This window comes from Aquarana catesbeiana, linkage group LG03 (genome assembly GCF_042186555.1).
Source record: "Aquarana catesbeiana isolate 2022-GZ linkage group LG03, ASM4218655v1, whole genome shotgun sequence".
In the NCBI taxonomy this organism is placed as follows: domain Eukaryota; kingdom Metazoa; phylum Chordata; class Amphibia; order Anura; family Ranidae; genus Aquarana; species Aquarana catesbeiana.
In genome coordinates, this window is record NC_133326.1 from 264,454,980 (window position 1) to 264,477,601 (window position 22,622).

Below are 22,622 nucleotides of genomic sequence, written 5' to 3' on the forward strand. Positions count from 1 at the left end.
TGACACATACACTGACCCACCTATCTACCTGACAAATACACTGACCCACCTATCTACCTGACACATACACTGACCCACCTACCTACCTGACACATACACTGACCCACCTACCTGACACATACACTGACCCACCTACCTGACACATACACTGACCTACCTACATGACACATACACTGACCCACCTACCTACCTGACACATGTACTGACCCACCTACCTGACACATACACTGAACCACCTACCTGACACATACACTGACCCACCTACCTGACACATACACTGACCTACCTACATGACACATACACTGACCCACCTACCTACCTGACACATACACTGACCCACCTACCTGACACATATGCTGACCTACCTACCTGACACATACACCGATCCACCTACCTGACACATACACTGACCTACCTACCTGACACATACACTGACCCACCTATCTACCTGACAAATACACTGACCCACCTATCTACCTGACACATACACTGACCCACCTACTTACCTGACACATACACTGACCCACCTACCTGACACATACACTGACCCACCTACCTGACACATACACTGACCTACCTACATGACACATACACTGACCCACCTACCTACCTGACACATGTACTGACCCACCTACCTGACACATACACTGACCCACCTACCTGACACATACACTGACCCACCTACCTGACACATACACTGACCTACCTGACACATACACTGAACCGCCTACCTGACACATACACTGACCCACCTATCTACCTGACACATACACTGACCCACCTATCTACCTGACACATACACTGACCCACCTACCTGGAACATACACTGACCCACCTACCTGACACATACACTGACCCACCTACCTGGAACATACACTGACCCACCTAACTGACACATACATTGACCCACCTATCTACCTGACACATACACTGACCCACCTACCTGACACATACACTGGCCCACCTATCTACCTGACACATACACTGGCCCACCTACCTGACACATACACTGACCTACCTGACACATACACTGACCCACCTACCTGACACATATACTGGCCTACCTACCTGACACATACACTGACCCACCTACCTGACACATACACTGACCCACCTAGCTGACACATACACTGACCCACCTACCTGACACATACACTGACCCACCTACCTGACACATACACTGACCTACCTGACACGTACACTGACCCACCTACCTGACACATACACTGACCCACCTATCTACCTGACACATACACTGACCCACCTATCTACCTGACACATACACTGACCCACCTATCTACCTGACACATACACCGATCCACCTACCTGACACATACACTGACCTACCTACCTGACACATACACTGACCTACCTGACACATACACTGACCCACCTACCTGACACATATGCTGACCTACCTACCTGACACATACACCGATCCACCTACCTGACACATACACTGACCTACCTACCTGACACATACACTGACCCACCTATCTACCTGACAAATACACTGACCCACCTATCTACCTGACACATACACTGACCCACCTACCTACCTGACACATACACTCACCCACCTACCTGACACATACACTGACCCACCTACCTGACACATACACTGACCTACCTACATGACACATACACTGACCCACCTACCTACCTGACACATGTACTGACCCACCTACCTGACACATACACTGACCCACCTACCTGACACATACACTGACCCACCTACCTGACACATACACTGACCTACCTACATGACACATACACTGACCCACCTACCTACCTGACACATGCACTGACCCACCTACCTGACACATATACTGACAGACCTAGCTGACATACACTGACCCACCTACCTGACACATACACTGACCTACCTACCTGACACATACACTGACCTACCTGACACATACACTGACCTACCTGACACATACACTGACCCGCCTACCTGACACATACACTGACCCACCTATCTACCTGACACATACACTGACCCACCTATCTACCTGACACATACACTGACCCACCTACCTGGAACATACACTGACCCACCTAACTGACACATACATTGACCCACCTACCTGACACACACACTGGCTCACCTATCTACCTGACACAGACACTGACCCACCTACCTGACACATACACTGACCTACCTGACACATACACTGACCCACCTACCTGACACATACACTGACCTACCTACCTGACACATACACTGACCTACCTGACACATACACTGACCCACCTACCTGACACATATGCTGACCTACCTACCTGACACATACACCGATCCACCTACCTGACACATACACTGACCTACCTAACTGACACATACACTGACCCATCTATCTACCAGACAAATACACTGACCCACCTATCTACCTGACACATACACTGACCCACCTACCTACCTGACACATACACTGACCCACCTACCTGACACATACACTGACCCACCTACCTGACACATACACTGGCCCACCTATCTACCTGACACATACACTGACCCACCTACCTGACACATACACTGACCCACCTACCTGACCTACCTACCTGACACATACACTGACCCACCTACCTGACACATACACTGACCCACCTACCTGGAACATACACTGACCCACCTAACTGACACATACATTGACCCACCTATCTACCTGACACATACACTGACCCACCTACCTGACACATACACTGGCCCACCTATCTACCTGACACATACACTGGCCCACCTACCTGACACATACACTGACCTACCTGACACATACACTGACCTACCTACCTGACACATACACTGACCCACCTACCTGACACATACACTGACCCACCTAGCTGACACATACACTGACCCACCTACCTGACACATACACTGACCTACCTGACACGTACACTGACCCACCTACCTAACACATACACTGACCCACATATCTACCTGACACATACACTGACCCACCTATCTACCTGACACATACACTGACCCACTTATCTACCTGACACATACAACGATCCACCTACCTGACACATACACTGACCTACCCACCTGACACATACACTGACCTACCTGACACAAACACTGACCCACCTACCTGACACATATGCTGACCTACCTACCTGACACATACACCGATCCACCTACCTGACACATACACTGACCTACCTACCTGACACATACACTGACCCACCTATCTACCTGACAAATACACTGACCCACCTATCTACCTGACACATACACTGACCCACCTACCTACCTGACACATACACTGACCCACCTACCTGACACATACACTGACCCACCTACCTGACACATACACTGGCCCACCTATCTACCTAAAACATACACTGACCCACCTACCTGACACATACACTGACCCACCTACCTGACCTACCTACCACATACACTGACCCACCTACCTGACACATACACTGACCCACCTACCTGACACATACACTGACCCACCTAGCTGACACATACACTGACCCACCTACCTGACACATACACTGACCCACCTACCTGACACATACACTGACCTACCTGACACGTACACTGACCCACCTACCTGACACATACACTGACCCACATATCTACCTGACACATACACTGACCCACCTATTTACCTGACACATACACCGATCCACCTACCTGACACATACACCGATCCACCTACCTGACACATACACTGACCTACCTGACACGTACACTGACCCACCTACCTGACACATACACTGACCCACATATCTACCTGACACATACACTGACACACCTATCTACCTGACACATACACTGACCCACCTATCTACCTGACACATACACCGATCCACCTACCTGACACATACACCGATCCACCTACCTGACACATACACTGACCTACCTACCTGACACATACACTGACCCACCTACCTACCTGACACATGCACTGACCCACCTACCTGACACATACACTGACAGACCTAGCTGACATACACTGACCCACCTACCTGACACATACACTGACCTACCTACCTGACACATACACTGACCTACCTCACACATACACTGACCCACCTACCTGACACATACACTGACCCACCTATCTACCTGACACATACACTGACCCACCTATCTACCTGACACATACACTGACCCACCTACCTATCTGACACATACACTGACCCACCTACCTGGAACATACACTGACCCACCTAACTGACACATACATTGACCCACCTACCTGACACATACACTGGCCCACCTATCTACCTGACAAAGACACTGACCCACCTACCTGACACATACACTGACCTACCTAACACATACACTGACTCACCTACCTGACACATATACTGACCTACCTACCTGACACATACACTGACCTACCTACCTGACACATACACTGACCTACCTGACACATACACTGACCCACCTACCTGACACATATGCTGACCTACCTACCAGACACATACACCGATCCACCTACCTGACACATACACTGATCTACCTACATGACACATACACTGACCCACCTATCTACCTGACACATACACTGACCCACCTATCTACCTGACACATACACTGACCCACCTACCTACCTGACACATACACTGACCCACCTACCTGACACATACACTGACCCACCTACCTGACACATACACTGGCCCACCTATCTACCTGACACATACACTGACCCACCTACCTGACACATACACTGACCCACCTACCTGACACATATACTGACCTACCTACCTGACACATACACTGACCCACCTACCTGACACATACACTGACCCACCTACCTGGAACATACACTGACCCACCTAACTGACACATACATTGACCCACCTATCTACCTGACACATACACTGACCCACCTACCTGACACATACACTGGCCCACCTATCTACCTGACACATACACTGGCCCACCTACCTGACACATACACTGACCTACCTGACACATACACTGACCCACCTACCTGACACATATACTGACCTACCTACCTGACACATACACTGACCCACCTACCTGACACATACACTGACCCACCTAGCTGACACGTACACTGACCCACCTACCTGACACATACACTGACCCACCTACCTGACACATACACTGACCTACCTGACACATACATTGACCCACCTACCTGACACATACACTGACCCACCTATCTACCTGACAAATACACTGACCCACCTACCTACCTGACACATACACTGACCCACCTACCTGGAACATACACTGACCCACCTAACTGACACATACACTGTCCCACCTATCTACCTGACACATACACTGACCCACCTATCTACCTGACACATACACTGACCCACCTACCTGACACATACACTGACACACCTACCTGACATACACTGAACTACCTACCTGACACATACACTGACCTACCTGACACACTGACCCACCTACCTGACACATACACTGACCCACCTACCTACCTGACACATACACTGACCCACCTACCTGACACATACACTGACCCACCTACCTGACACATACACTGACCCACCTACCTGACACATACACTGACACACCTACCTGACATACACTGAACTACCTACCTGACACATACACTGACCTACCTGACACATACACTGACCCACCAATCTACCTGACACATACACTGACCCACCTATCTACATGACACATACACTGACCCACCTACCTGACACATACACTGACCCACCTACCTAACATACACTGACCTACCTGACACATACACTGACCCACCTACCTGACATATATGCTGACCTACCTACCTGACACATACACCGATCCACCTACCTGACACATACACTGACCTACCTACCTGACACATACACTGACCCACCTACCTACCTGACACATACACTGACCCACCTACCTGACACATACACTGACAGACCTAGCTGACATACACTGACCCACCTACCTGACACATACACTGACCTACCTACCGGACACAAACACTGACCTACCTGACACATACACTGACCCACCTACCTGACACATACACTGACCCACCTATCTACCTGACACATACACTGACCCACCTATCTACCTGACACATACACTGACCCACCTACCTACCTGACACATACACTGACCCACCTATCTACCTGACACATACACTGAACCACCTAACTGACACATACACTGACCTACCTGACACATACACTGACCCACCTACCTGACACATATACTGACCTACCTACCTGACACATACACTGACCCACCTACCTGACACATACACTGACCTACCAATCTACCTGACACATACACTGACCCACCTATCTACATGACACATACACAGACCCACCTACCTGACACATACACTGACCCACCTACCTGACATACACTGACCTACCTACCTGACACATACACTGACCTACCTGACACATACACTGATCCACCTACCTGACACATATGCTGACCTACCTACCTGACACATACACTGATCCACCTACCTGACACATACGCTGACCTACCTACCTGACACATACACTGACCCACCTATCTACCTGACACATACACTGACCCACCTATCTACCTGACACATACACTGACCAACCTACCTACCTGACACATACACTGACCCACCTACCTGACACATACACTGACCCACCTACCTGACACATACACTGGCCCACCTATCTACCTGACACATACACTGACCCACCTACCTGACACATACACTGACCTACCTGACACATACACTGACCCACCTACCTGACACATATACTAACCTACCTACCTGACACATAAACTGACCCACCTACCTGACACGTATACTGACCTACCTACCTGACACATACATTGACCCACCTACCTGACACATACACTGACCCACCTACCTAACATACACTGACCTACCTACCTGACACATACACTGACCTACCTGACACATACACTGACCCACCTACCTGACACATATGCTGACCTACCTACCTGACACATACACCGATCCACCTACCTGACACATACACTGACCTACCTACCTGACACATACACTGACCCACCGACCTACCTGACACATACACTGACAGACCTAGCTGACATACACTGACCCACCTACCTGACACACACACACTGACCTACCTACCGGACATATACACTGACCTACCTGACACATACACTGACCCACCTACCTGACACATACACTGACCCACCTATCTACCTGACACATACACTGACCCACCTATCTACCTGACACATACACTGACCCACCTACCTGGAACAGACACTGACCCACCTAACTGACACATACATTGACCCACCTATCTACCTGACACATACACTGACCCACCTACCTGACACATACACTGGCCCACTTATCTACCTGACACCTACACTGACCCACCTACCTGACACATACACTGACCTACCTGACACATACACTGACCCACCTACCTGACACATACACTGACCCACCTACCTGACACATACACTGACCTACCTGACACATACATTGACCCACCTACCTGACACATACACTGACCCACCTATCTACCTGACACATACACTGACCCACCTACCTACCTGACACATACACTGACCCACCTACCTGACACATACACTGACCCACCTATCTACCTGACACATACACTGACCCACCTATCTACCTGACACATACACTGACCCACCTACCTGACACATACACTGACCCACCTACCTGACACATACACTGACCCACCTACCTGACACATACAATGATCCACCTAGCTGACACATACACTGACCCACCTACCTGACACATACACTGACCTACCTACCTGACACATACACTGACCTACCTGACACATACACTGACCCACCTACCTGACACATACACTGACCCACCTATCTACCTGAGACATACACTGACCCACCTACCTGGAACATACACTGACCCACCTACCTGACATACACTGGCCTACCTACCTGACACATACACTGACCTACCTGACACATACACTGACCCACCTACCTGACACATACACTGACCCACCTACCTGACACATACACTGACCCACCTACCTACCTGACACATACACTGACCCACCTATCTACCTGACACATACACTGACCCGCCTACCTACCTGACACATACACTGACCCACCTACCTGGAACATACACTGACCCACCTAACTTACAAATACACTGACCCACCTACCTGACGCATACACTGACCCACCTACCTGACACATACACTGACTCACCTACCTATCTGACACATACACTGACCCACCTACCTGACACATACAATGACCCACCTATCTACCTGACACATACACTGACCCACCTACCTACCTGACACATACACTGACCCACCTACCTGGAACATACACTGAACTACCTAACTGACACATACACTGACCCACCTACCTGACGCATACACTGACTCACCTACCTGACACATACACTGACTCACCTACCTGACACATTCACTGACCAACCTACCTACCTGACACATACAATGACCCACCTACCTACCTGATACATACACTGACCCACCTACCTGACACATACACTGACCCACCTACCTGACACATACACTGACCCACCTATCTGACACATACACTGACCCACCTATCTGACACATACACTGACCCACCTACCTACCTGACACATACACTGACCCACCTACCTACCGGACACATACACTGACCCACCTACCTGACACATACACTGACCCATCTACCTACCTGCCACAAACACTGACCCACCTACCTGACACATACACTGACCCACCTACCTGACATACACTGACCCACCTACCTACCTGACACATACACTGACCCACCTACCTGACACATACACTGACCCACCTTCCTGGAACATACACTGGCCCACCTACCTGACACATACACTGACCCACTTACCTACCTACCTGACACATACACTGACCCACCTACCTGACACACTGACCCACCTACCTACCTGACACATACACTGACCCACCTACCTGACACATACACTGACCTACCTACCTGACACATACACTGACCCCACTACCTACCTGCCACAAACACTGACCCACCTACCTGACACATGCACTGACCCACCTACCTGACACATACACTGACCCACCTACCTGGAACATACACTGACCCACCTACCTGACACATACACTGACCCACCTACCTACCTGACACATACACTGACCCACCTACCTACCTGACACATACAGTGATGCATTTGACTCCTATTTCCTGCATTACTCACCCCTTATCCCCCACACACACTTCTTGATGTAGATGGGGAGGATCAATCCTCCTCCTTACCTCTGCACTTCATTGGTCATAAACATCTGGGCTCTCCTCAGAGCTGGGTGGGCAGTATTGATTATGTGTCCCCACCAGCCACTCCATGGTGTCCCTGCTGGTCGGGAGGTCAGCTAACAGACGCTGCACCTCTCGATGCTCCTATCTCCACCGAGCCCTGCCTCTCCGCCGCACACACACAGACACACAGCGCCGCCGCAGAGGGACACACTGGAGCAAAGGAGTCCTGGAGCGGCACTGTGTGAGGAGATATGACAGGGGCGAGCTCACGCACCTGGAGCTTTACTATAACAGAGGCCATGGCTGCGCCCTAGGCGGTAGTGCGCCCTAGGCGGCTGCCTACTTCGCCTAGTGGTAGCGCCGGCCTTGGGTAAAAATAATTATACTAAACACATACACAAATATACACATATTATATATTACAAAAGACAGAAACTTTTATTTATATAGGTATATCATTTGTGTATTAGTCGCCAATATAGTGGTCTGAAGATTGTTTGCTATTGCAGCTAATGCTGCTTGCACCATGGTATTACTACTCCAAAATGTGTTATATTAGGTTTTTTTTTTTTACATTCTGTGGCCAAAGCAGTATAGTGTTACCATAATGACACTGTACTACTCTGAGGAAGTGATCATAATTTTTCTTTTTTCACAAACTATGATTGCTTATAACAGTGCTGATCACTGTTATAAGCAATCATGTTTCCATAAATGGCATCCATTCATCCAGTGTGTACTGTTGTGAAGCTGTGATTGTCCACAGCTATCCCATGGTACAGATGCCCTGTGATAGGCCCTGCATGTACCATGTGATCACTGTGACCAATCACAGAGAACAACACAATGAAGCCATTCATTGTGTACAATTGTCAGGTGATCTGCTGTGCAGCCTCTAGGATGCGCAAGAGGCACAATCCTGAGAGGGCTTCATTTGACATCCACCCAGGATGAGAGAGCTCCCGCTTTGCCATACTTTGACAATAGGTCAGATGGGAAGCAGTCAAATATCATAAAAAAAGTATTCAAACTGGGGATGCACAGTAAAGTTTGAAATTTTACAACGCACAGCTGATTTTTTATCCAATAATTTAAATGTAATTATTTCTAGCTAGCAAGGAGTAAAAGGCTGCACAGAAAAGTTACATTAATATCAAATGCTTTAAAGCGGAGTTCCACACAAAAATGGAACTTCCGCTTTTCGGAACCCTCCCCCCCTCCGGTGTCACATTTGGCACCTTTCAGGGGGGAGGGGGTGCAGATACCTGTCTAAGACAGGTATCTGCACCCACTTCTGGCATAGACTCCCATGGGAGTCTATGCCTCTTCCCGTCCCGACCGCGCTGTCTGCTGGGAACACACAGCTCCCAGGAGAGAGCAGGGACCACTAGGGATGCGCAGCGCGACTTGCGCATGCGCAGTAGGGAACCGGGAAGTGAAGCCGCAACGCTTCACTTCCTGATTCCCTCACCCAGGATGGCGGCGGCAGCTGCCGAGAACCGAGCGGGTTCTCGGCGACCCCTGCTGACATCGCTTGACCCTGGGACAGGTAAGTGGCCATGTATTAAAAGTCAGCAGCTGCAGTATTTGTAGCTGCTGGCTTTTAATATTTTTTTTTTTTGGCGGTGTGGGTGAACCCCCGCTTTAAATCATGTACAGGTGCAGGTCATTCTATATGCACAGTTTGAAAATTAGTATCTGCTCTGTTTGTAGCAGGTAGATTGGTCATTTAACTGCTTTTTGTAATATGATAAAATGACAAATTTTTAATTAGCTTAATGGTGCAATTTAAAGAAACGCAAGTTCTAAATAATTATACTTCTTTTATGACAGCCAACATCATATTATTATTATTATTATTATTATTATTATTGAAAAAAAGCATTAAAGTACAACGAAAGGCAAAACTTTAGTTGTTTTTGTTTTGGACAGAGTGGAGAGGGATTGGAGCACCTGTCAGGTTTTTATTGCTCTCTGTGCCCTTGTCACCCTCTCTATCGGTCCTGTTTACTTTTTATCATTGAAAGTGAAAGTAAAGAAAATCCCAAATTTTGGGCTGTCCCCAGTAAAGTAATAGAGGGGAAATCTTCTAATGGGAACACTAGTTCTGGTGACCTGGGGGTCCCCAAGGAATTCCCTTAATTTGCAGGCATTTCCTCTTACTTCCTGTTTAGCTATGGGACAGGAAGTGAAAGGAAATCTCCAAAATGGGAGACAGATGACGAAAAAAAAAAATCTGACAGGGGTTATAACCTTCCTATATTCTATCCAAAATGAAAAAAAGATATTTTGCCTTTAGTTCTACTATAATTCATGCTTTTCTTCTATCAACATTTGCCATGTTCTCACCTGATTTGTTTGATACCCATATAATTGTCTGTGGGGAGATGTGGCTTGTATTTCCTACTGCAATAGTTAATGGAATCTGCCAAAGATAACTGCAAAACAAAGACAAACACAAAACAGAACATGTTATTCATGCAAAGCAATGGAACACATTAAACAAATAAAAAAAACAAAACAAACAAAGTTGTATTCCAAATTGTTTAAATTTGTGAGTTTTAAATTAAGCAAAGAACAATTTTGAGAAACCAAGTAATCTCACAAGAAATGCTAATGAAATAAAAATGCCATTCTAAAACTCAGACTCCCAGTGAAGTGCTCTGAATAACTTAGCAACAGAAAAATAAAGAGGCCCATCAAGACATACTACTGGAATTAATTTAAGAAAAAGAAAATTAAACATTAGTAGTATGCCTGAGGCAGTACTTGATGACAGTGTATGTCACTAAAGAAATCCGAACTTTACACATGCCCTAAAAGCAACACTTTTATTTCTGTTTTTCTTTGACTGATATTCAGTATTGGGATTTATGTGAAATTTCCTCTTGTAATGTAGCTCTCAATATTCAAACTACTATTTGCATAGAAAGCAGCAAATTAGTCTACTGAAATGGCCACATTTAGCTTATTGAACAAAGACTTTTTCTAAGAATGTACTGTATAAAATTCTCTTCAATGTGCACAGCCCTGTTGAATGTCACAGATAGATGAATATTACAGAAATGATTCATACGTGGCCTGATTTCCACTAGCGATTTAACTGCCATGAACATACTGGTGACATTTAGGTCATGTAGAGCTTGGTGGCAGCTGGTCACAGATCAAGTGTGGACACTGGGAGTTTCTATTTAGAAAACGAATAAAAGGAAACCACGGATAAAGCTAGAGAGCTGTGTCGGCACCTTCCTGTTCCACTTTTTAATAGGATGACAATAAAGTAATCAGACTTTTACTTTGACAGCAGCAATTATAATTCTTTGATCTTTTTCATCAGCTAGTATTAATTTCATCAGACTCACTAAATAAGTAATATTGAGAAACATCATCTTTTGCCCAATGTTCCTAAAATTTATGCTGCTTTGAAACTGTTACCTCTGGGGTTATTACTAAAACAGGGAGATTTCCGTTGTTATAATATGTCAACTTTTATAAGCAGCATGAGTGTCAGTCAATGATGGCTGTGATAACTATGCTGGTCTTGCCATGTCTACTGAATAACATCTTGAAAATTGTAGCTCCTTAGAAGAAACGGACTGGTCTAATATATGGCTCACATCTAAGTCATCTTCACCCAACATCTTAGCACTGGAGACAAATTATAAAGTCCAAACTCGCTGGTACCTTGTACCCACTAGAGTGGCAAAATATTCACCTAATACCTCAACTCTTTGTTTTCGAGGATGCCCAGAAATAGGCACATATTTACACATATGGTGGACGTGCCCAGTAATCCAAACCTTCTGGAAGGAAGTCTTCGTGATTGCATCTAAAATATTTAAAAAAATAATACAACCAGATCCATATTTAACTTTACTTAATCTAAAACCGGAATGGTTAACACTCTCTCAATTCAAACTTATGATCCAACTAATAACGGCTGCAAAACAAACAGTGGCCAAGGCATGGAAATCTCCTACATTGGTACTAACAGAAACAATTCACAGAATGAATAATACAATGTCCCATGCTAAGATGGTAGCCATCGATCAAAATCAAATTCCAAAATTTTAAAAACTTTGGCATCCTTGGATAAAACAACAGTTCCTGTCAAATTTCAATGACTCTGTCCTGTTGCCATGGTAACAGATTAAATGACTTACAGAGACACCCATTCTAAGGCTTCAAAGAGAACTAAAAAGAATAATAAACTGACGAGCGGGACAACCTTGTGGACCATACCTCTACCTTTCAACCCTTTTTCTTCTTTCTCTTTCCTTTTCTCCACCTTACGATTAAAGCTCATTATCAGAATTTATTTGACCTATATACACTCTACTTGTAAACAATATGTATAGTAGGTATAAATCATTTAAATACCTACAAAAGTTACTAAGGAAATGATATATATCTTTAATTTAGGTTTACGTGAACCCAATGTTTAATATTTGAAATTTCATGATATTTACCTATATAAACCCTACTGTAAAACAATGAGCTTACTTTATAGATCCTTGTAAACTTACTTTATGTATCTTTATGTATCTTTATAACATTGTATACTCAATAAACTTCTTTTGACAAGGAAAATTGTAGCTCCGAGAGGTGCATGCGCGGAGTCTAGCAGGGCAGACATGCATTGTTAGAGCTCCACACCGCTGAGGAGAGAAGAGAAGGACAAAGCTGAGCCTGCAGGCTCAAAAGGTATCCATTTGAACCTTTTTGCCCCAGGGAACAAACTGTGAAAGTTTGGGCAGGAAAAATGGTACTGGGAGGAAGCCGTGGCAGAAATAAAAATCACCTCACAAAGAGCTCACAGGCACTCACTGCAACTAAAGCAGCTCCAGTCACCTCACAATATACAGCATCAGGGCGCTCTCACAGACAGAAAATGTCACAGCAAGACTCTCCATTTGAGTCAGATACAGAACAAATCCTCTCACAAACTTCTCCACAAGCCTCCTCAGCATCCCCAGTAATATTATTACAATTTGAAAAGATGCTTCATAAGGCTTTAAAACAAACCTCAGACCAAATAACAAACAGCCTAACCAAGAAATAAGAGAGCTGGGAAACCGCACCGCAGCCTTAGAAATAAAAATGGATGAAATTGAAATTACAACCCAAGAAAATATAACAGAATTGGAACAATTAAAAGAAGAGAATTTAATACTTCAAACTAAGCTCAAAGATTACGAAAATAGAGCCAGACGTTCAAACTTGCGCATAAGGGGAATACCTGAAACTGTGACAGACCTGCAATCTATTATTACTGCTCTATTACAAGAACTAAAGCCAGATATCCCTATTGAACGTTTAGAACTGGACAGAGTACACAGAGCCCTCACAAAAAGAAAGATGGACCCCCACGTGATATAATCACAAAATTTCATTATTACAGAACAAAAGAACAAATACTAATTGCTGCAAGAGAAAAAAAGGAACTTAATTTTCAAGGACACAATTATCAAATTTTTGCTGACCTATCCCAACTTACTATTACTAAAAGACGATCCATGAAACCCCAACTAATGGAACTGCAACGCCACAACATTATGTATCAATGGGGTTTCCCCTTTTCAGTCAGATTTAACTACCAAGGTACAATTTACAGAAGCAGATCAGCAGATGAACTACAACAAACCCTTTTAAAATTAAATCTGACAGAACCCACAAGCAGCAACACTCCCACACGCAGAAGAATGGCATCATCTTCACCTTCAGGCAGCACCCAGAAAATATCAGAACAAAATGGGAATCATCATTCTCACAAAAGAGGCCGTTATGCCACATCATCCATGGACCAAGAAGATTCAATGGACTGACATCCTAATTCCTGATATCTCTTCATTTATTATACTAAGAGATGGTTCTCTATAAAAAACCTGTATTTATAACTGAATGTAACTGCATTCTGATAGTCACACACTGTGTGGGATCATGTTACATTCCAGTTATATTTCTTATTACTTCTGATTCATTTAGCCTTAGAATATATAAGTGAAACAAGGAAATTCTTGTTCAGTTATATATTTTCAGGTAATAACAATAGATTTATTACTTTTTAGGACAAATATGTTCAATAATCCAGAAGTAATGGAAGCTTTTTCTTTCTTTTCTTAAAACAAATATATTATTACCTAACTAGTTCCTAGAACTATGTTTTTGTTTATTCTAATCTGAAGCAATACAACCTCAATTTTATGAGTTAACATATCTAAACAGTTACATATGAATAAAATATGTAATTGTTTACTCTAAAAGGGTTAAAATCCCAAAATAATTCAAACCATCTTCATCAATACCAAAGTTATTAACAGTACCTTTCTAACTGAATTATTTAGCCTAGGGCAAAACTAACCATATACAACCACCCTGGAATAAATAATTTCAACAAAAACTATATTCTGCACTCCAATTAATGAATCATCATTTTGATGTCTTTTGACACAGCACTTCTCTCCTGTAAGCGGAAGATCCGTGTACCCCCATTAGCCCTCCTCATTCTCCCAACCATATTATGTGGGAGTGTGACGAAGGCACTTATTCCCCTGAGAGAGATATTTATTCTCTTTCACGGGTAAATTGTGATTACTTGCAAAAAATAATTTATACAATGTATCATCTAATCTCATATGTTTTTTGTTTACTCTTTACTCCAGAATTCACTGTTTTTTTTCCTATCTTTTCATCTCTTCAGTCCACACAGGTTGATCTGCGCAGTCAGCTCTGCATAACAAAAAGTAAGTCAAAACTATTTGATCTGTTGCCATGGCACCACTGAATATACTTTCCCTGAATGTTCAGGGAATAAATGTCCCTGAAAAAAGGACCAAAGCCTTCCGTACTTTCCATAACAAGAAGGCTCACATAGTATGCCTCCAAGAAACACACTTCACCAAAGATTCTACTCCAAAATATATTTCTCCTTTTTATCAACAAATTTACACGGCTTCTGCCTGTACCAAACAAAGGGGTACTCTAATTGCATTTCACCGATCCACACCATTCACCTTATCATCAGAAATTAAAGACCCAGAAGGTAGATACCTGATACTCATTGGTTATATAATGGATACAGCAATCACGGTGATTTCCTACTATGCTCCTAACAACCTACACCATTCCTCTCACATATATTACAAGTGATTAATACATACAAAATAGGAACTGTGATAATGTGCGGGGATTCGAACCAGGTCCTCCTCCCATTTCTAGATAAATCACCTTTTACACCATCTAAAATAACCTCTAGATTACCTTTTCCTCAACTTCTTTCCAAATACAATCTGGTAGATTCGTGGAGAGAAAGTAACCCAATGAAAAAGAAATTCACTTATTTCTCGCACCCTCATCAAACCTTCACCAGAATAGATCATATTTTTCTAACAATAGGAATGATACCAGAAATTATTGCATCAGATATAATTCCGATTCCGTGGTCTGACCATAATGCAGTATACACTACTATAGCCTCAGCCATACCAAAAGTGCATGACCCAACGTGGTACTTACTGGACATAATGCTCAAACACCCACTACATCAGATGGCCATTGAACAAGCTTTAAAGGAATACATAACAATTAATAATACAACAGACATTTCCCCAATAACACTGTGGGAAGCTCATAAGCTTGTCTTGCGTGGTACAATACAAAGACAAATGGCACTATTTAAACGGGAACGCAAAAATCTAGCAAAAAAACTAGAACTCAGTTTTAATGCAGCCTACATATCATTCCAAGATAATCCATCTCAGAGTACAAAATCTCATCTGGAAAAATCTAGATTGGAATACGATCTATTTCTCACTGAGTCAGTTGATAAATCCCTCAAAGGCTCCAAACACAAATTCTACATGAATACAAACAAACCAGGCACATATTTGGCACGGGCATTAAATTCAACTAACAAATCTTTCAAACCAATACGTTTGAAATTATCAAAAAATGTTTATACTTGTAATCCAGTTAAAATAGTCCATAAATTTCACTCACACCTCGCAACTTTATACAAGACAAACAATGAGTTTAATCCTACAGAGGCTGAATCCTTCTTCTCAAAAATAACCTTACCTGAGTTGTCTCAGAATCAAAAAAGCAGTTTGGATGAGCCTATAACTATAGATGAAGTTGCTAACGCCATAAAAGACCTAAAACTTAACAAAAGACCAGGCCCAGATGGCTACTCGGCTTTATACTATAAAACATTCTCAGAAATACTCTCTCCCATTCTCACTGAAACTTTTAACAAACTTCTAGAAGGACATTCTTTTCGGCAAGAAACATTAATGGCAATTGTTTGTATGATCCCAAAATCCCTTTCTGATGATACTTCCTGTGTGAATTATCGGCCTATCTCTCTGTTAAACCTTGATATTAAATTATTAGCAAAAATAATAGCAAAACGCCTCAATAGCATTATAGGAAAATTAATACATAGAGATCAAGTAGGCTTCATGCCAAATAGACAGGCAGGCGATAATATACGCAGGGCAGTGTTATTGGCACATATTGCTAAAAAACGGAAAATCCCTTTATGTTTTCTATCTCTCGATATTAAGAGGGCATTTGATACAGTATCCTGGCAATATATGCAATATTCATTACAAAAATGGGGTTTTGGACCCCACTTTTTAACATGGATCAAAGCATTATATAATAAACCCAAAGCCTATATAAAATATGCTGGATACAAATCTGATGCCTTTAATATCGAAAGAGGTACCCGACAGGGTTGCCCATTATCTCCCTTATTATTTGCCCTTATACTCGAACCCATGGCCCAATACATCAGAACAAACCAAACTATAACTGGCATTGAAGTAGGAGGTATTACACACAAATTATGTATATTTGCAGACGATATATTACTTTTTATATCATCACCACAGGTCTCTGGTCCTAACTTAATACCAGCTCTTGATGGATTTGCAGCCCTATCCGGCCTTATGATTAATCCTAAGAAATGCCTAGTGCTTAATATTTCGCTCACAAACATGGAATTGATCCCGGCTAGGGCTGCACTCCCATTCACATGGGCAGAAAAATCAATCCCATATCTTGGAATTCATTTAACAGCATCTCATTCTGACTTATTCTCAACCAATTATCCTCCTGTATTAAGACAGATCACAAATCTAATAAAACAATGGTCGCAACTTCCTTTATCCTGGATAGGGAAGATTAATGCAATCAAAATGACTATTCTACCCAAATTGCTTTATCTATTCAGAGTCCTCCCTATTCCAATTCCTTCCTATTTTTTGAGAATAGTACAAAAAAGAGCAACTTCGTTTATATGGGGCTCTTCTAAACCACGTATACCTCTACACACACTACATCTTCCCAAAAATAAAGGAGGCCTGGGATACCCTAATTTTACAAACTACTACAGAGCAGCACATTTGGCCAGTCTGTCCAAATACCATGCAAAACAGGAAATCCCATTATGGGTATTTATAGAGGCTTCAGAAAATGACCCTCTATTAATATCAAACTTGTTATGGCTTGATCCTAAAGACCGCTTTAAAATTCATAATCCCATAACTAAACACTTCTTATCTCTCTGGGATAAACTAAAAACCAAATATCAGTTACAATCTCCACACAATCCTCTCCTTTCTTTTATCAGAAATCCGGCCTTTTATCTGGCATGGATCTACCCAAATTGTTTTAAAGCTCGGACAACATCAGGCATTCAGACACTAAATGACTTCATAGCATCTAAATCATTCCTTTCATTCCCATCGCTTAGAGAAAAATATGATCTACCAAACTCTGAGATATTTAGATATCTCCAAATTAAAAATTTCTATACACCATTCCTAAAGGAGGATACACCATTATCCCAATTATCCATTTTTGAATCAATCTGTACAAAAGATCCAGTAGCTAAAGGTACAATTTCATCACTTTATAATCAATTTTATGGAGTAGTAAATCTTAATAGACCCTCTTACGTTCAGAGGTGGGAGGAGGACCTGGGACGAACTTTAGAAGACACGGACTGGTCTAACATATGGCTCACATCTAAGTCATCTTCACCCAACATCTTAGCACTGGAGACAAATTATAAAGTCCTAACTCGCTGGTACCTTGTACCCGCTAGAGTGGCAAAATATTCACCTAATACCTCAGCTCTTTGTTTTCGAGGATGCCCAGAAATAGGCATACATTTACACATATGGTGGACGTGCCCAGTAATCCAAACCTTCTGGAAGGAAGTCTTCGTGATTGCATCTAAAATATTTTAAAAAATAATACAACAGATCCATATATAACTTTACTTAATCTAAAACCGGAATGGTTAACACTCTCTCAATTCAAACTTATGATCCAACTAATAACGGCTGCAAAACAAACAGTGGCCAAGGCATGGAAATCTCCTACATTGGTGCTAGCAGAAACAATTCACAGAATGAATAATACAATGTCCCATGCTAAGATGGTAGCCATCGATCAAAATCAAATTCCAAAATTTGAAAAACTTTGGCATCCTTGGATAAAACAACAGTTCCTGTCAAATTTCAATGACTCTGTCCTGTTGCCATGGTAACAGATTAAATGACTTACAGAGATTACCCATTCTAAGGCTTCAAAGAGAACTAAAAAGAATAATAAACTGACGAGCGGGACAACCTTGTGCACCATACCTCTGCCTTTCTACCCTTTTTCTTCTTTCTCTTTCCTTTTCTCCACCTTACGATTAAAGCTCATTATCAGAATTTATTTGACCTATATACACTCTACCTGTAAACAATATGTATAGTAGGTATAAATCATTTAAATACCTACAAAAGTAACTAAGGAAATGATATATATCTTTAATTTAGGTTTAAGTGAACCCAATGTTTAATATTTGAAATTTCATGATATTTACCTATATAAACCCTACTGTAAAACAAAGAGCTTACTTTATAGATCCTTGTAAACTTACTTTATGTATCTTTATAATATTGTATACTCAATAAACTTCTTTTGACAAGCAAAATTGTAGCTCCATCAACATGTAAGACAGGAGCATCTTATATTAAACATTATATATCGAATGATGGATAAAAGGGAAAGTAATAGTTATCTAATCTAAAATAAATAAATTTTACTTGTTCATTAACAGAGTATCATTTAATATGTACACACCCTGAGCCTTTAGCAAATGGTAACATTCATAACACTTAAGGACTGAGCCTCTTTCTGAGATTTGTTGTTTACAAGTTAAAAACAGTATTTTTTTACTAGAAAATTACTTAGAACCCCCAAACATTATACATTTTTTTTGTAACACCCTAGATAATAAAATGGCGGTCGTTGCAATACTTTCTGTCACACCGTATTTGCGCAGCGGTCTTACAAGCGCACTTTTTTTGGAAAAAATACACTTTTTTGAATTAAAAAAGAAGACAACAGTAAAGTTAGCCAAATTTTTTTTATATTGTGAAAGATAATGTTACACCGAGTAAATTGATACCCAACATGTCCCGTTTTAAAATTGCGCCCCCGGTCGTGGAATGGCGACAAACTTTTACCCTTAAAAATCTCCATAGGTGAGGTTTAAAAAATTCTACAGGTTGCGTGTTTTGAGTTACAGAGGAGGTCTAGTGTTAGAATTACTGCTATTACTCTACCGATCGCGGCGATACCTCACGTGTGGATTGAACACTCTTTTCATATGCAGACCCTACTCACGTATGCGTTCGCTTCTGCACGCGAGCTCGTCGGGACGGGGTGCATTTAAATTTTTTTTTTTCTTATTTATTTTACCTTTTACTTTTTATTTTTACACTGTTTTAAAAAAAAAAAAATAATTGTCACTTTTATTCCTATTACAAGGAATGTAAACATCCCTTGTAATAGAAAAAAGCATGACAGGACCTCTTAAATATAAGATCAGGGGTCAAAAAGACCTCAGATCTCATATTTACGTTACTCACGTATGCGTTCACTTCTGCACGCAAGCTCGTCGGAACGGGGCGTGTTTACATTTTTTTTTTCTTATTTATTTTACCTTTTACTTTTTATTTTATAAAGAGGGGAGAGGGAGAAGATTGGTGGGGAGGTAGGGTGGGGGAGAGTGGAGAGGGTGAGGGAAGGTGTGAGGTCCCAGATTATTTTATCTAGTATCAGAAGGGTTGGTCAAGAGATACGTTGATGAGGATGCCTCTTTTGGGAGTAAAATGGATTCATCAAAATTGGGTGGGAGAAAGTGTGTTACCCAAGGGGACAAAAGGGCTTCAAATTTGGCAACCTTATCGGATATGACTGCCTCTATTTTTGCGTGAATCATTGCTTGTGTGACCTTGACCGCAAGGATGCAGAGGCTGGAAGTTTTCCAGGATTTGGCGATGATTTGTTTGGCTGCCGTTGTGACCTGCAAGAGAAGTTTGAATTGGCACTGGGATAGGTTTGGAAGTTTGAGATTTAAAAGTGCTATAATTGGGTCAGGTTGTAGAGTTGTCTGGAAGAGAGTGGAGAGTATGTTAAACAGGTTGGACCAAAAGGTTCTTTCAATTGGGCATGACCACCAAATATGGTGGAAGTTCCCTTGTGCAGAAACAACCTCCAAAGCAGGTGGAGGGGTAGTGAAGAACATATTTGGCTATCCTGGCTGGGACGAAGTACCAACGGGTCAGGACTTTGTAATTGGTTTCCAATGCCACAATGTTTTGGGAGGAAGATTTTGTGGCCTTTCATATGTGCCAGTCCACATCTTCTAATATGATTTCCAAATCTCTTTCCCATTTAAAGGTGTGGGAGGGGACAGGAGAGGGTCCTGTGTTAAGAAATTGGGTGTAGAGGGTTGAGATCATGCCTCTTCTGTGTGGGTCAATATTGCAAGCTTGTTCAAAGAAGGACGTGGAGAGGGAAAAGGAATCTCTGGGAATTAAGGATGTGAAGAAATGCTTTATCTGGAGTATCAGAAGATTTCGGAGGTTGGGATGTCCTTTTATTCCCTGAGGGTCGGAAAGGGCTTTATGCCACTAGAGGTTATAAATTTATGTGCTCGGATGAGGTTAGTGGAAGACCATTTGTGAAAGGAGGATGGTGAGGTCCAGGCCAGGTAGAAAGGAGAGCATGGGGTTATGAGGAGATTGAAGTGAGTGCTTGGACTTAAGACGGTCCCAGAGAGAAAGTGAGTGGCGTATAACTGGATTATGTATTGTGCAGTGATCAGATGGGTGAAGCCAGAGGAGGTTTGCAATAGAGAGGGGGTTGCATTCAACGGATTCCAGGGCCACCCAAAGGGGTATTTCAGTGGTGGAGTGGTACTTAGGCAGTAGTACTTTGTGAAGTGTGGAAGGCCTAGCCTCCCCCTGATCTTCGGTAGGTAGAGGGTAGAATGTGGAATGTCTAATGGTGTGCCAGATATAGGAAG

The 22,622-nt window shown here is 42.9% G+C and overlaps 1 protein-coding gene across 1 annotated transcript in view; it reads right to left on the reverse strand.

Annotated features, from left to right (window-relative positions):
- TRHDE (thyrotropin releasing hormone degrading enzyme) overlaps positions 1 to 22,622 on the reverse strand; it is a 1,580,966-nt gene that overhangs the window by 382,024 nt on the left and 1,176,320 nt on the right. The window contains exon 10 of the mRNA XM_073620033.1: positions 11,597 to 11,685. Within this exon, the coding sequence (XP_073476134.1) occupies positions 11,597 to 11,685 (89 nt within the window). The remainder of the gene's footprint in view (positions 1 to 11,596; positions 11,686 to 22,622) is intronic.